Below are 18,322 nucleotides of genomic sequence, written 5' to 3'. Positions count from 1 at the left end.
ATGACTTAAAAGATGATTCAAAAGATGATTAAAAGATGATTCAAAGATGACTCAAAAGATTATTTAAAAGATGATTCAAAAGATGACTTAAAAGATGATTCAAAAGATTTGAAAATTTAGAAACTCTAACTCATACTATTTTCTAGATGAAAAAACAAAAAAAAACAGAAAAAAAGCGAAAAACAAAAAATTAAAAAACAGCTAAAAATATTACATCATCATGAACTCGAATAAATGCTTCAACCGTTGATAAAACCATGTACAAAAAACCAATAATAAGTACACGATTAAACATTTGACCAAGGCGAGGTCTAAAAAAATTAGTTTGTTAAGAAATTAAAAAAAAAAAATTCAACTAAATATCTTCAAACAATTAATTAACGAAATAATTATGTATATATATATTATTATTATTATTCCTACAATATATTATAATACATAATTCCACAAAATATTGAACATACTTGACTATTCCAAAGCCAAGGCTAACAATGATGACGAGAATTCTTGCTAAAGTCCTTTTAATACAAGATACGAGTTCCGCAAAGTAAAGCAAGCCATTTGCTAAGAATCATTGAAATAAAAAAATTTCATGGTTTTAAATAAAAAACTTTCATGGTTTTAAATAAAAAACTTAATACAAACAAAAAAAATTAGAATAGCTTAAAGCTTCAAACTTACTTTCTCCATAAGTGCTTATATTCCTGTACTCAGTATAAAACAAAGCATTTTCCAGCATTCCTTAATATTAGGAACATTAAATTTGTAATATTTAAAAGCTATAATATAAATATCAAAAACTTGTACAAGGTTAAAGCCACTATAAATTTTATACCTAACAATATTTCATCAAACATGATTGCCTTTTTGATGAAATGTGATACCCATCAATTAAAATACTTTAACTTGATTAAATTAGAAATTAGAAAAACCATTTGGGGACATCAGGGAAAAAAGGGGACATCAGGCCAAAAAGGGACATATAACCAGGGTTGCCATCTGGTTTTTTTTCAAGCCAGATTTCTCAAATCTGGTTTGTTTTTTTTAGGTTTTCCTTGAAATATTTTTTATCTTAAAATCTGGTTTTTTTTAAAAGTGTTTGGTTTTTTTTTTTCTTTTTGGATTATTTTATTAAATCTGGTTTAATTCTGGTTTTTTTGTGTTAAATCAAATAAATCAAGTTTTTTTTGTTTCATAAAAAAAGTGAAATTGAGCGAAATAAACAAAAATGAATGAAAATATGAACGAAAAGAAAAAAAGAACGAAAATGAGTAAAAAAATTTTTATTTTGTTTATTGCAGCTTATTAAAGAAATTTAAAGAAATTCAAAGAATGAATTAACTCTCACTCATGAGTTTCAACAAGTTCAAACAATTTATTTGGATTTGGCCCATTCATTTAAAATTCGTTTTTTTCTTTAAAAAGTTTTTTTTTGAATAAATTATTGCATTTGCGGAAAATTTTAGAAAATTCTGGCATTTGAAAAAGACGATTTAAATTGAAACACTTTACTTAAAAAAGGTAAAACGATTGTTTCTGCGGATATTAAAAATTTAGTAACTGGTACTATTCAAATAACTAATTAATCTTTGCTTTCTTCTTAAAATATATAATTTAAAAATTGATCATACCTAATGGTTATTAAGTTTAATAATCTGTAGCTTATATTTGATTTTTTGTTTCAGATTAACATCTTTAAATAGAAAATGCCAAAAAAAAAATCATACGAAAACTCTCGTAGTTATGTTATTAGTATATTAGAATATTATTATAAAAGAATTTAACTGGATAAAAAAAAGCTCTAATGCATCTGAACAAGCTTTTTGTCGCCTCTGCCGCACTAATATACGTCCCCACAAAGGTAGCTTAGAGCAACATCAAAATGCAGCTTCACACATTAAAAGAGAAAAAACATTGAATCCTTTTCAAAAGAAGATTAATTTTCCAGGTCAAGTAAAAATTTCAGATGTAAACAAAAAAGCAGACATTTAGCTTTCTATGTGTATATGCTGTCACTCAGCAATTTCAACTGCTGACCATTTTTGCGAAATTATTTCAAAGTTTGGTGTAGGCAGTCCTTTGGAACATCTAAAACTCCACCGCACTAAGTGCACTAAAGTAATCCAGAATGTTATCTCATCAACTCTAGAAGAAGAAATTTCTAAGGAAATCAAATAAAAGCCGTTTTCCATCCTCATTGATGAATCAACGGATGTGAGTTCAATCAAGCACCTTGCAATATGCGTGAGATATTTTTCAGAAAAAGAGAAACAGATTGTCGATGACTTCCTTGGGCTCATTCAAGTGATCTCAACAACAGGAGAAGATCTATTTAATGCTTTAAATTATAAACTCCACTCGATTGGATTAACTCTTGAAAACTGCATCGGATACAGTTCAGATGGTGCTTCAAATGTTATTGGCATACATAACTCAGTCTGGTCTCGTGTACTATCTAAATCGCCTAACTGTATTATGATGAGGTGCATTTGTCACTCTCTAAATCTTGTGGTGCAAAATGCCTTTAATGCAATTCCATCTCCAGTCGGCTTTCTTCTGAGCGAGGTTCCCCGGTTTTTTAACAAGAGCATTCTTCGTCAAAGCGAGTATGAAAAGCTATTTGAACTCATGAATCCAAACAATAAACGCGTGGGAACCCCGTTCTCTTTTCAGAAGTTTTCTGCAACTCGTTGGTTGGTTCGAGGAAAGTGTTTTTATAATTTGCTTGTGAATTGGCAAGAACTAAAAGCATTCTTTATTTGTGCTGAAATGAATGCAAACTCTGAGGTTCGTTACAAAATCTCTTCAATAAGCAAAATGTTCCAAGACAACACCCTTTACCTCTATGTTGTTTTTCTCACTCCAGTCATTCAAGAGTTTGAGTGTCTAAACTCTCACTTTCAAGGGTCAAATGTTGATCCAGAAAATCTAATGAATGAGCTAAATATGCACCTCAAAAGTTTAAAGCAGCGTGTTTTCGATACCAAAGGCTTTGTACTTTCTCTTCAGTGTGTTGATTTCGGAGCCAAATTTTCCTCAGAGTGCGAAAATTACATTCAAGGGCAACCTCCAAATGCAAAACTGAATGCTGAAGAATCAGTCAAAAATGTAAAAATTTGCTGTCATGATTTTCTTCAGAGGGCTATAACCGAGATTGAAAAAAGACTTCCAGAGAACAGAACAATTTTTCACGGCTTGTCAAATCTGTCTCCAATGAAAGTTCTTTCCCAAGTTGAAAAGGTTCCATTTTCAAAGTTACCTTTTCCTCACCTAATGGGTTCAAAAAGTCAAGAAATTGAAAACCAATACAGAAAAGTCAGTATCGTTGAATGGACTGAGTCTAATATTTTTAAAGAAAAAGAAGTTCCTAAAAATACTGCTGAATTCTGGATAACTTTAAGGGACTATGTCGACATTTTTGGACATCACGCTTTTCGCGACATTTCTGACTACTGCCTTGCTTGTCTATGTATTCCTGTTTCTAACTGTTTTGTTGAGAGAGTCTTTTCACAGGTCACCTATGTGAAAAGCAAACAGAGAAACAGAATGTCAAACCAAGTGTTGGATGCGGTCATTCGCATTAAATCTTATTTAATGAGCCGAAAGATTTGTTGTAAAGACTTTAACATTCCCGAATCAATGATTTCGAAAGTCGGAAATGAAATTTACACAACAGATGCATGCGAAAATGAGGAAGACCTTCAAGTATTGGCGGAACTTTATTAAATGTTTTAGAGATTAATACTAAACCAAATATATTTTTGAATAAAATAGTTCTACTTTACTTCTTTTTTTGTTTTGTTTTTGTTCTGGTTTATTTCTGGTTTATTTTTTACTCATTTTTGGCTTATTGCCGAAAAAAAACCTGGCAACCCTGCATATAACTAGAATTAAGATAGGATTACCTTATCAAGATTTTTTGGCAAAACAAGAATGAACTTACAAAAAGTTTGACTCTGTCAAACAGATCTGTTTGTTTGACAGATAAGATGATTATGTTTTATATCTGAAAGTCAATTATCTCAAACACCAAAATATTTACTAAGTCCCAGCGTCAAAAAATATTAAATAAAAACAAATTCTTTTATGAAGACAAAGACATTAAGTATTTTATTTATTCTATCAATTTATCATTTTCAAAATCATTATATATCCATCAACTTCATTATTACTGATACACAAGCTTGTGTATCAGTAATAATGGAGTTCTCTTGTATTTTATCAATCTAGAAGTTAACACTATTAATAGTTAGAATTAAAAAACTAAAAAATTTTGTTTCACTGTAATAAATTATTATAAAAATACACAAAAAAAATAAATAATTAAGTTAAAAAAAATACCTATGGCAACAACAGCTCCAATCCAAAACTAAAAATAACAAAAAAATTATATTTACAAATAATGATACTTAGTTATAAATAATTTTAAGCTAACATTATTTGTCATTAACAAAAAGTGGAATTATTTGCTGATGCAACCATATAATTAGGAAATTCTTTGATTCCTCAGAATAAACTACCAATTTGGGAGCACCTATTTTCATTATGATCACAGTAAATATAATAGAGAAAAAATTTTCAGCTGTTCAATAGTTTGAAGTGATAAACTGTATCTCCAAATTTATATCTCCTCCATATCTCCTACAAAAGTTCTCCTACTGTTAAATAAAGATATGGAGATATCTTTATTTAACAAAAAAAAAAAAACCATAGAAGAATCAGAACTATTGCAAGCAATACTCCAGCATCAAGAAGATTCACTGATACATCCATTTAGCATAACTTATTGCAGCAATATGTTTAATAAATATTGATAAAAGATAATAAGTAAAGACCTGTACACGTAGTAAGTCTCTCCAATTGCAGCATGAAGCAATAAACCAAGTAATTGCAAATGTTAAATACATTAACGACATTGCACCATAAAACTAGGTTACAAATAAATAAATAAAAAGATAAAATATAATTTAATAAATAAAAATAAGTATAAATAATAATAATAAGGTAAAATATAATTTAATACAAACATAAAAACTAAATCTTTATATTTATTTCTTTTAATGGAATAGTTTTTATAAATATATTTTGATTAGTTTTAGTATTACTGTATATATTTTTAGTATTACTGTAAGTATTTAATTGTGTTAATTATTACTGTAAGTATTTTATTATGACCATTTTTCAACTAAGGTTATTTTCAATTTTATGATAAAATATGTGTAACATTAAAAAGCACATTTTTTGAATACAAAACTTCCTTAAGTTTTCTAGAGTCTAAAGTTAAATTTATTTTCAAGTTCTTTAAAGTTGCTCAGTTATATCAAAACTGAAGTTGTAAGATATGACCCATTAAAATACATCTTATACTAATATTATTAACTTAGTTGATTTATAATCTTTTAAACTTAGTTCAAATAACTTTTGATTTCAATACAAATTTATAAGAAACAAAACAAACCGGTAATAATGGCCAGTTCATCGAAGAAAGATAGGAGTCATCGTGCATAGCACTAATTGTAACTAAAACATTCAAAACTATATAAATATGAATACAAAATTAGAAATTCATGCAACATCACTGATGATGTCACTTTGATCTTAAGCCATCTGGGGGCTTTGTATATCGACTAGAGTTTATGTTAGATATCAAAACTTATAATAAAAGTTATAATTTAAAAGCATCAAAATTTTTGACTTTTTAAATTTGATAATTTTATTGTTATAAAAAAAATCAATCACAAAATATAAAAATATAAAATAAAAAGAAAAAGTTGCCACCTTCGAATGTCATGTCTTCCCCTTTATTCTCTGTTTTTATTTCGTCCCCTTGTTGAAAAAATAACAACAGAGAATAAAGACCCTTTATCTGAGTTTTTGGTAACTTGTTTATATTCTAAAGAAATAGAAATAAAAAAAATATTTCTTGTGAAATAAGTTATATCTATAAATAACCAGGATGTCAGTAGAGCCAGAAGTTGTTAGCTGATTTTAAAGCAGTTAAAAAATTGCCAGTTGCCGGGCAACATCTTTTGTTGAAAATCTTTTAATTATTAATCTTACTCATCAAAAAATTATTTTTTAACTTTAATGTCTAAAACATTTTCATAAAAGGGCAAAACCAACATCAACAATCTTATTTTAGTCAACCAAACCCCCATACCCAATCTTTTTAAATCCCAAACCAAGTCCCCATACTCAATCTTTTGAAACATAAGTTTTAATAAGCTTGCTTTAAGAAGGAAAAACTTAATAAATATTACAAAGAAATTGAATGATTTTGCAAAGATCTGTTTCATTCAAATGTAACACATTTTACAACTAAAAAAACATTATTTTGAACCTAATTTCTATTGTATAAAGGTATATTTATGCAAAATAATGTAAGTTCTTGTTTTATATTCTTGATAAGGAATTGGTTATGCCTGATTTGCAACTCTCTTGATACTAAGTTTTGTATAACTTTTTTCAGTTTTTCTTTAACAGTAATTTCTTTTTCTTCAACAGAAACAATTTCACTGTTATTTTCTGTTTCCTAAAAATTATTGGAAAAAATCCTTTGCATTATTTCATTCGCCAAATATAATTTATTTTTTGATAAAATATGCAATGAATCATTTAATTATTACAGTAATTTCATTAAATTCTTATTTACCCATTCAGCAATTCTTCTTTTTAAGTTTTTCATTAACATTTTACTTATCTTACTGTTAGCATTACAAAGTTTAATCATCATAAACTTGATTATTGCATCTGCTCGATGACAAAAATGCTTCTTGTCTACGAAGAGATTCTACAGCTAATCTTATTGTCTAATAAGAGATCCTACAGCTAATCTTATTGGTTTGAGAGCATCAACCAAATCACATGAAAGATTGAAATATACCTCAGCCAGCATATATATTTTATTTATATATATATATTCTCAAACATTTATGAAACATTCAACCAGATCAATTAAAGAGTTCTATCTATTTTTTTGTCTAGTTAGAGTTCTAAAGAATGTCCTTCTTCTCAAGTTTGATCTTGTCTTTCAAATCAATTTGAGTTTTCATTAACAATTGAACAATTTAACAATTGAAATGACCTTACTATGTATTGACTCTTTGTATTTTTTTAACTTAAAGAAAACAATTACTTTTTATAAACTTCATCATCTATAACTATAAATATGTCGCAATACCACCTGACACCCTGGTTCAATTGTTATACTTAATCATCTGGTAATATTTTCACTTTAATTAAAAATATTCATTTCAAAAATTCATTTTATTAAAAATGCTTATTTCAAAAACAAATTAAGTTATATTCAAAAAATCTAAAATGTTAATACTTACAAACTTTTTTCTTTGTTTACCATCAGAACGACTGATTTGATTTGACCCTGAGTCATTGTTCTGCTATAATTAAATAAAAAGTTAGTTCAACAGAATGAAATAATCTACATTTCTGTGACCGCTGAAGCTGAACACAGGTGTACATTCAAACCATTGTTCAGCTGCCAGAAGGACGTCAGAAAGTAACCAATTTGCTGATATTTTTTGCTCATAAACATTTTGAGTTACCCATTGTTATTTTTCATAAACTTTTTTCATTTTAACAGAAATCTTACAGAGTTTATTCTTTTGACGTTACAGGAAGGGTACACAAGAAATAATAATGTGTACAAATAAATGTGTACAAAGATATAAAAAATATTTCACAAATACTTTGAAAACCTTTGCTTGCAGTCTTGTTGAGAGTAAAACAGAATTAAAAAAATTATTTTGGGAAAATTTTTTTTTACATTTAATGAGTTGTAATTAATAACTTTTTTCTTTCCATTTTAATTTACTTCCAACAAAGCTGCAAGCAACAACTATAAAGTTAGGAATTACTAAGAAACAAAGAATAGAGCTAAAGAGGAAGGAAACAAGTGACAGAAGGGTTGAAAAGTTTAAGGTTGTATGAGTCAGGAAAGCATAAAGATGGGACAGAGTTTCAAAGGATTAAAGTGTGGGTATAAAAACTAGAGGAATAAAAGTTTTTAGAGCATGCAGTAACAGATACAGTAAACGAATGAGACTGCTGAATGAGGTGTCAAGTGAGAATGAGTTTTAGTTGATGGAACTAGAGATAATAGCTTCTTTGAGCAGCGACCATGATAATACTATGTAGTATTAACACGGTCTATGTTGTAGAAAAGAAAGAGAGATGCAACTTTACAAAGATGGGAAAAAGGCTCAAGCTTAGCAGATAGAGCCGGTCTAACTACATAATGTATTTTTGGACCTTGTCTAAAAGAGAAAGAGCATCATTAGAAAAACCAGCCCAAATTTGACAACAATATTCCATACAGAGATGAATAAGTGATTTGTAGAGGTACAGAATGGAATCAGGAATAAGATAATGGCGAGCACAATAAAAAAAAGAAACTTTAGCAGATGCTAACTTTGAAATCGATTGCATATATGGTTTCCATGAGAAGTCAGTAGTTAACAATAATCCAGGAAAAGGTAAAGAAGAGGACTTAGTGAGAGGGTTGTTATTCATTAATATAGTAATATTGATAGTATTCCAATAGCTGTTTGCATTTGTATAAATGAATTAAAGTATGTTAATTTTTTTTTAATTATTATTTCTTAAATTTCTAATTGTGGCTTTGAAACTAAAATTTAATTTTTAATAAATTAAAAAATTATGTTAATTTATTTACTTTATTTACTAAGTTTATTATTTTATTAGCGATTTTGTTGTGAAAGCAAAGATTTTATTTTATTAAACACCATTTAATAAAATTATATTGCTGTATATATCATTTATTATAAAATAATCGCTGCGCTTTAACTTGTGTAATAAAAAAAAGATTACATATAAAATAAAATATAAAAAAAAGATTACATATAAAATATATACAAATATTATAAAAATATATTAAAATATTACCTATAAAATATTAAAAAAAAAATTAACTTTTTTTTTAATTATTAATTTATTTTTTATTATTAAATAGAAATAACAGTAAACTTTTTTTTATTGCAATCAAAAGTTGTATAAATATTCTTGTGCTCACAAGATGATAAATAAATATTTTTTACATAATCGTCACTCAATAGTTAAAGTGGTTTTTTTACAAAATTTAATTACTTTTTTAATCTTACTGCTTATAGAATAATTTCAAAGTTCATTAAATGATAAAAAGTTGCATAACGGAAATCGCTCTAGACATATGTAAAATTGCTTTACGCATAAGTAAATTGCCAAAAGTTTAACGCTTTAAAATAAGGCTTGTAGTTATTCATAACTTTGTCCAATTGAGGAACACTGGGCTATTATGAAGTCTAAATTGAAGAAAACAGATGGATTTGTCAAGAACTTTAAACAAACAGACCCATAATATCTGAGCACGGAAGAATTCAATACACAGATTCTGTTTTCAAAATCAGAGTCTCATCAGTAAATCAAAAGCTTGTTCTTTGTTGCATATGATCTATATACCAAGTGACTAGAGTGTTAGTTGTTTCTCCCCTGCCCGCTGAGCATTTAAACTTTGTTTTTCTACTTTACAAGAGTCTTACCACTTATTTTAAATTTTCTTATGATTTTTTTTTTTATTCAACAATTCTATCTAGAATCTATTTTCATAACCATAACTCCTAGGTCTACATAACTGGATGGCTAAATTGGTCACTTATATGATCCTTAAAGTTTTACAAGTTACTTGAATGGACCTTGTCCATTCAAGTAACTTGTAAAACTTTAAGGATAAAGTAACAATCAAGTAAAACTTCAACCCTTAAAGTGATCATGTTTTAAAGTGTTGTGGCTTTATCACCAGATATCATCATGCTTCTAGTATCGATAATTTTACAATTAATAGTTAAATTGTTGTATTGTCTGACAGAATATAATAAAAAGAACCAAAGTTAAATAAAAACTTTGAATATTTACCTGACTGCCAAAAATAATTTGTGATAAAAAATCTTTCTCCACAATAACATTTTCATGACATGGAAGAGATATTGACATTTCATTATAGTTTTCCTTAAAAAAAATACTAAAATATTATAACATTTTCACTAAATGGAAGAGATTGACATTTCATTATAGTTTTCTTTAAAAAAAAAAACTAAAATGAAACCAAAAAAAAAAAAATTAATATAAATGTACTGACATTAATTTTTTATGGGGTTTCAATATTCAATACAATTCAATACAGATATATTTTAAGTGTTAAGTATTTATTCTGATTTTATGAAGATATATTTTGTAAAACTGTTAGAAACAGAACTTTGTACAGTCCTCTGTATAGCAATTCAATAAAGTGCATCATTAGCTCCAAAAAGATAGTGTTTATATTGATTAAATAACTTTGACTAAATCCACACTCATCAGTTAATTAAGCCTTATATTTTGGTTTTTTTTATAAACACATCATGCTATAATTAGTCAAAGTAATATTTCCCTCACAACTTTACTTGTAATTTAATATACCAGAATTATTCCATTTCATGTCATTAAATAATTTTTAGTGATAAAAAATTTTTTAAACCTGCATCCCCATAAAACCATAGTCATAATAACAGATAGTCTGGCCAGTTGGGCCATTTTCGAGAGATTTTATTGTTTTTAAACAACTAAGGTTAAAATTTTGAATTTATGTTGAAAAAAGTTTATTTATCGTGCCAAGACTACCAATAAGTGCACAAAATCTAAAAAATGGTTAACTTAACAGATAAACAGTTCATCAAATATTTTGTATTATATCTAGAATCAGATATATTTTTTTTGAAAACATAAGTTTATCAATAATGGTAGTTCTTTTATTATTGAAATTAGGAGTAAAAACACTCAGCCTATGATAAAATGTGAGTAGATTGTGAGATGTGAGCAGCATTCAAACAGTGTCTCTTTAACACAGCAAATAAATGCATAAATTAAGGTTTGGCAAATGTGTTTTATAGACAAGTTCATGAATTTTGTTTAAAAAAACATTTTTATTGTTATAAATGATCTTTGCTGCCTTCCATATATCAGAGATAAGCTTTCAAAGTACATATTCTTAAAGGATGATACAAATCTACCATTTAAGTTAATAAAAAGAAGTTATAGTTATTTATAGTGGTGTTAAAATTTTTTTATCCAAAATTTATTAAGTTGCATTCTAGCATTTGAACTGTATTTGAACAGTGTGATTGAAAGATGCAATAATAAAGTAAAAACCAAATAAAGTTGAGTAATTTTTTACTTTAAATAACATCATATAATGTAATGATTGAAACATTAAATGATTTAAATAATATAATGTAACAATTAAAACAATTTTTTGTTTCTTTTTTCGTTCTATTTAGTTTTCTTGATCTGACGTCATTAAGTTAGTTTGTTGTGGTTTGCACTATACAGTGTTCACTAACGTCGGTTAGGTCATTTTGTCAACAATATTGTTTTTAAATGTTACGTTTTTCAGTGGTTATAAGCTATTAGTAAAAAATCGCATTTATTATCTCATCTGTTTATTTTTTCACTATTCTCTGCTTTTGTCTCTATTATCTTATCAGGCAAGATTTATATTTCTCATACTATTGGAGTTACCACATTTTCTACCATATTTTCTACTAACTACTTTTATACTAACCACAAACATTCTTAGTTTCGATGATTATGAGTGGTATTTACCTATTATATTTGTAAGACAAATTTCAGCCATAAGAGAAATGGTAAGTTACTCATAATTATTAATTACTATTTTCTATTTGCTTTGTGTTATTTCTATCCATTTAAATTTTTTATTTTAATACATACGCATACATACATGTGTACATGTTTGTCTCTTCTAATGTAAGTGTACATGATATTTATACATATTTACATATTTGCTCATATTATATTCACACCATGCGCATCCCTTACCACCCTCATGAGATCTCTAAGAATGTTGGAGCTGTATTAAAAACTGGGATAGGGATTGGGATAACTAACTCTGAGCCCTAAAATTTTATTCCTCCTACAAAATAGTCTTTACATTCATTTATGATTCTTACCCAATGACATCATCTACAATCTACTTCTATTTTCACATCTCCCAGGTCTACGTAACTGGACAGCTTCGTTGGTCACTTTTTGCGATTTTTGTGTCGCATAAACAAACAAATTTATTCTTTGTGGCTGGTAAGCCCCGACTTTTTCCAATGTACACCACAACGACAAAACAGACATTAGGCTTTCCCGCTGGATGTGGTTACGGTGCTCAATAACCTAATGACCACGATGCACGTTGGACCAGCGCTCGCTGACTATGTGCTCAAATCTAAAATCTCACTCCATAGCACATCATTCCACACCAGCACGGAGCAGTAGCTCTTTTGGCTAAGAGCGATGGCTTGTGGTCTACGGTGACTAATGTGTGCATTCGATCAATTGATATCCATTCTGTAGGTTTTACATCTGGCTCTGATGTGCTAGCCCATAAGCGCAAGGAGTGAGAGTGTTTAGCTTTCTATTCACCTGATTTGAAAGTGAACGAAAACATAATGAGACTATACTAGACGACCAAACGGAACATACTAATGCACTACATCATCACACCTGTAGACATCAACAGTCTCCAAATCAGTATATTAAATATTTGTTCTTTGTTGCATATGTTCTACACACAGAGTGACTAGAGCGTTAGTTGTTTCTCCCCATGCCCCATATTGTCTATTCTTCATTTTTCTACTTCACAAAAGTCTTGCAACACATTTTATATTTTCTTATGATTTTTATTTTTTATTCAATGACACCATCTACAATCTGTTTTTATTTTCAAATCTCCCAGGTCTACATAACTGAATGGCTCCATTGGTCACTTTTTGTGATTTTTGTGTCGCATAAACAAATAATATAATGTGATGATTAAAACAATTGGTTCCTTAAGTAGTTTAATAATTTTACCAATTTTACATTTTATTTAATTTTATTTATAAAATTTTGAAATATTATTAAGACTTTTTTGCAACACTTATATTTCACACGTTTTTAACCTTATAAGTCACTTTTTAGCCTCCCTGGAAATTTTTAAAGATTGATAATGCACCTTTTGATACCCCAATTACCACTAACCTTAAGTTCCCCTTAGTGTCCTCTTTATTATTTACAGTGTATGATATAGCAGCCACAATAAATACATTTCTTTATTTAGATTTTTTATACTTTTTTGTTGTTAATTCACCTGCCTAAGGCCGAGAAGGCCACTACAGAAGAGGAGGCTACTTAATTGTGGTTATAACCCTCTCTCAACTCTATAACTCCAAAACACGAACCTTGGCGAATAAGGTCACTGCATGGAGAAACAAGTTAAGCACGGTACTACCAGGGACTAACGATATATATATATGTATATATATATATCGTATGTATATATGTATATATGGTATCATATATATATATATGTATACATATATATATATATAGGCCTTGTTACGAGATTTCGCTGCGTAGCGAAAACGCGTAACGCATTTCTAAGTAACTCAACTTAGCAAATATATTTTGCATCGTTAGAAGTTATATTGCGTCACTAGCGTCTTTTCAAGTACGCATTGTAATTAAAGTTATTTTATTAACGCGTTAAAAATTATACAGTTTGTTTTTTTCTCACTATAACAAAAGTAAAATAAAACCTAAGTTCTTATTTAAAAAATCATTTTTATTATTTCAAATATGAATTAAATTTTATTTTGAAAAAAAATATTTTTTTCATGAAACATAAAATAATGTTTGTTTATTTTCTTATAATTTTACAGTTGGTTTTTGGTTATTTTATTAACTGTTAATAAACTTTTTCTTATTTAATTTGTGAACTCTTTTTAATAATATTTTTAAACAATAAAGAGTTTTTTTTTGTTATTTATCAGCTACTGATAACATATTCGTGATCATAATTTATTTTCATAAATAATCGAATGTCATTAAAACTTTACGTTATTGAATTAATAATAAACAAAATATCTTATTAATAAAATATTTACATCAAAATAAATCGTGCATTTTTTAAACTATTATGACTAAAAATAATTTTTGAATTTAAAAGGAATTTATATATTTAATTCCTTAAGATAAAACTTAAAATGCTTTATTTTTTTTAACTAACTTTTAACAACAACAAAAAAAATTATGAAACAAACTGTTTCTTAAACAAAAAATCTATTAGTTTACAATTGCGGTTAAATGCTTTTACTTACGACTTTAATTCTTCTGAATAAACGTCACGTTAACGACAATCAAAAGATAATTTAAATATTCTAAAAGATATAAGTTTTTGCGTAGCGCAAAACTGCTGAACGCGTAAGCAAATCGCCTTTTCGCAAGCAAAATGCGAGCTGCGTAACGCTTCTTAACAAGGCCTGACATATATATAACAGCTATGGTACATTTGTTTTAAAGATAATTTTTTTATTCTTTCTGTTTTATTTATATTTTATTTTATTCTTTTATTTTATACAAAATAATGTTTTTATAAGATTTGTGGCTATTAAAATAGCCATTTTTGTAGCCGTTTTAGATTATTGTTTAAGATTTTATTATCAAGATTATTAGTTTTTATAATTGGTTTGAAAGTACATTGGTTACTTATTGCATCATTGTCATTAGACCCAAATTTTATTTTAAAATGGGTTACCTTTTTTTCTTTCTAAAGCTCATTGTTGGCCAGAGTAATTATATAAAGAATCTTGAAATAGTTTTCAATTGAAACATACCCAAAACAAATTTTAAAAGGTATTTTGCTATATATCAATAACTAAACTGACTGTTACATTGATTCCTTAATATGTTTGCAAAATAAATATATATGAGCCTTAGTTAAATTTTTGGGTCTTAGATTTTTTTTTAAATAAAAGGTTAGACACAAATGCATTAAACATTGATCTTTTTAAATGTGAATATTTAAATTAACGTTCATCTGCTTTAGTAGAAAAAGTTGATTTGTCTGAGTTGAGCTTTAGGAATATGAGAAACTACTATAACCTGCATAAAGAAGGATTTGACAAAGAAAAGCTCTTAACTGGAAGATTTATTGAAGGTAGTGAATCTGTGGATCCAAACAAAAAAAAAAAATTTTTATAATTACAATTAACACGGTAGCCTTTTGCCAATAAAACAATAACTTTTTTAGATTTATAGTAGTTGATAAAAACAATAACTTTTTTAGATTTGAAACCTTAAGTTTCAAATCTAAAAAAGTTATTTTTTATCAACTACTATATGATATAATAGTTTTACATATTAAGATTTAAGACTACTATATCATATTATATCTTTAGTTATGATAAAAATATATTATAATAATATAATAATACATTATGTTAACATAATAATATATCAAATAATATTATAACTAAATCTTTAGTTATAATTTGTAAAACTTTTCTTCGCGATTCTTTGTTATAAACATCATCAGAAGAAGATATCTCAAATAGAAAAACATTTATACTTCTTCAAAAAGTTCTAGAAATATGTAACAATTAAGAGGAAGCATTTGCAAAAATTAACAACCTTCTTGTAAATATTCTTCTTAATGCATCTTTGTTTACAAAAACTGTGCACTTATTGGAAGGCTGGGTTCTAAAAAAACACTAACAATAAGATGATAAAACATAAGCTTCTTTTTAAAACCACAGGTTTATTTATAGACACCTGGTTGGCTAAAGGTTGGTGAGCTAGATTTAATTTCACATATCAATATAGTTTGTAAACTGAAACCTGCATTAAAAACAACTTACCCAATATTTTAATGTATTTTTGAAGATTTTGGTTTATACCTGGTATTCAAGATAGCAATTCAAATTTGAAGTCAGTCAAAGTACTAGGTCATTTAGGTTTCAATTTGGTTTTAATTATTTTAACCTGGTATGGTTGCAGAACCTAAATGCAGAAATCAATCTTATCTAATTAACATGAGTTGAGTAAATTAGGTTCTTAAGTTGGTTAAACCTGATTTAAGTTCTATACAGAATTTTTACTTATAAAATTTGCAATTAACAATGTTTAAAAAAGACAAAAACAAGTTTAATGAGACAGTCTAATAGTCTCAAAACATACAAATGAATACATTTAAATTCTATTTGTATTGAATGTATTTACAAAAAAAATGTTTTTAAAATTCATAATAGGTAAATACTACAAAATGAATTTCAAACTGGAAATAATAGAGGGTTCAATCCCACCCCTCTTGCAAATAAAACAAGCACTTTAACAATGCAACACACACAATAGAAGTGCACTTCTGCACATCTTTACTTAAAACTATACTCACATAACAATGCATAACACATAAAAAAAGTAAACCCAACAAAATAAAATCTGTTAATACTTCAAAGTGTAAACATAGTAATGTAAAATGAAAAACAAACTGAAAACTTTACCCTCATGTGACAATAATTCATTTATTCATTACTTAACACTACTTACATCTGATTTGTTAAAATGACATTGACTCATGACCAACGCTATTCCGAGAGTAAAGTTACTGGTCATTTTTCCTTTACAAGTTACTAAAATAAATTAAAACGGTTTAAAAAAATAAGTAATAACTTAATAAATTATATTTAATATAAGTTATGTATAAGTTATATAAGCACATACTTCTGAATGAAATTTCTGTGTCCTTAAACATGGATTTACTGAAGGAAACATTCTGAAATCAAAAAATAAAATTATCATAAATTTATTTAAAACCTTTTTTTCTTAACAATTTTCTTGTTTTTAAAAACTAACCTTCTTAGATAAATTAAGAGATTTAGTAATTAGAGAGCTAAGCATTAGACAGTACCTGTTTTTAGCATCAGACAGTACTGAGTAATGTTGAAAAGTCTCTAAAACCTAACTCAGAGATTTAAAGATTTAATTAAGAGATTTAGTAATCTGAAAATGGAGCTTAGCATTAGACAGTACCTATGTTGATTTCCTGCAATGATAAAAAAAATGTTTGTTCTTGAGTAAAAAACAAACAAAAAATGATTACAAGTAAATATAACAGCTGCACAAGGAGAAAACTATGGGATAGAATATAGCTTGCCTAGAAAGCAACAAAATCAAATTAAAGCTTCTATGCCTGCTTGAATGAAGGAGACAATAAAAGAAGCCCAATTTTGAGCAGAGAGATGTAAGAGATCAGCCCAAGAACCATCATAGAGAAAACCATGAAATAATTTCCAATCAGCCTTAAGGTAGTAGTAATAATTTTAAGTAAATCTGATGTAGAAGAACAGCAAAATAAAAGTTTTAGTGAGATTACAGCATGATCTAAAAAGTGAGACCATAGCATAATCTGAACAGATTAAAGGAGAGCAAGGAAAAACAGAGTACAAGCTAGGGTCAAAGACAAGACAAAAAATCAAGAAGTGATGGTAAGTGATAAGGGTTATCTGGAAAATGAGTAACAAAGTTAACTATCTGAGTAAGAAATTAACAAAAACAAAATTTACAGCCAGGAACTACAGCCAAGCCATAAAGTGAGCATTAAAGTCATCAATAACAACAATATTGACTAAGTAATAAAGAGAAAGGGTTCAGTCAGTTTGATCAGAATCAACAACAAAAAGATTATGTTTTTAAGAAAATGGATTAATTTTCTTTTTGGAAAACAAATAAAGAAAATATTATAGCTTCTATTCAACACCTAATCTGCTAAGCCTAGTGCTTCTGCAACAATAGCGCAGTCTACAATAAAAAAAATTTACAAATAAGCTACTGATAAATTTAAAAACATAAAACCTTTTTTCAAAAAATCTATAAATTATATTTCTGGGAACATCTACCCCCAGACCTAGTTTTTTTTTCCAGGAAGGTTCTGTGTTTTCTCATTCTTCTTAACATGTTCTTTTGCTAAGCTCCCTTTGGCCTGCCAGGTCTCTAGGTCCTTCTTATTGCTGATGTGTAAGAAGCACTATATAAAAAGGATCTAGAAATGGAGGGAAGAGACTTTTTTAATACAGTTTTATGCTCTTTTATAAACTAATTACAGTCTGTTCAACAATGATTGCATTATTGTTGAAACAATGATTGCACCTACACATTGACTTAAATTGTTCTGTCCACTGAAAGCCTTACTGCCAACCAATGCAAACTTCAATTTATGATTTAAAAAGAAAGTATTGATCGTTGTTGAAAGTATACAAACACCCTTGATAAACTCTGCCTGCTTTATCAATACCAACCTGGTTTCCTTTATGAACAAGAAGTCAAAGTTTGAAATTTTTGACTTTTTTGCTAATTATCCCAAAATTGTCCTTTTGAGGGTTGATTCTATAAACATTAAGAAAACCGAAACAATAAAATTTGAAATCCTGGATTAAAAAAATGGCTTTTA

At 27.6% G+C, this 18,322-nt stretch overlaps 1 protein-coding gene across 2 annotated transcripts in view; it reads right to left on the bottom strand.

The window, feature by feature from the left end:
• The window catches only part of LOC100198744 (transmembrane protein 87B), a 52,916-nt gene that overhangs the window by 27,252 nt on the left and 7,342 nt on the right, over window positions 1–18,322 (bottom strand). The window contains exons 2-12 of one of the 2 annotated variants that reach the window (XM_065799193.1): window positions 16,597–16,648; window positions 16,423–16,505; window positions 9,928–10,020; window positions 7,335–7,397; window positions 5,779–5,893; window positions 5,459–5,520; window positions 4,836–4,928; window positions 4,342–4,369; window positions 682–741; window positions 465–564; window positions 215–311 (exon numbers count right to left, since the gene is read on the bottom strand). In XM_065799193.1, coding sequence (XP_065655265.1) covers window positions 215–311; window positions 465–564; window positions 682–741; window positions 4,342–4,369; window positions 4,836–4,928; window positions 5,459–5,520; window positions 5,779–5,893; window positions 7,335–7,397; window positions 9,928–10,020; window positions 16,423–16,505; window positions 16,597–16,648 — 846 coding nt within the window. The remainder of the gene's footprint in view (window positions 1–214; window positions 312–464; window positions 565–681; window positions 742–4,341; window positions 4,370–4,835; window positions 4,929–5,458; window positions 5,521–5,778; window positions 5,894–7,334; window positions 7,398–9,927; window positions 10,021–16,422; window positions 16,506–16,596; window positions 16,649–18,322) is intronic. The other variant, XM_065799194.1, reaches the window with a different exon arrangement.

The sequence above is a fragment of the Hydra vulgaris genome, chromosome 06 (assembly GCF_038396675.1).
Source record: "Hydra vulgaris chromosome 06, alternate assembly HydraT2T_AEP".
NCBI classification, from domain to species: Eukaryota; Metazoa; Cnidaria; class Hydrozoa; order Anthoathecata; family Hydridae; genus Hydra; species Hydra vulgaris.
Note: the sequence above shows the minus strand (reverse complement) of the source record. Positions and strands in the feature narration are given on the sequence as shown.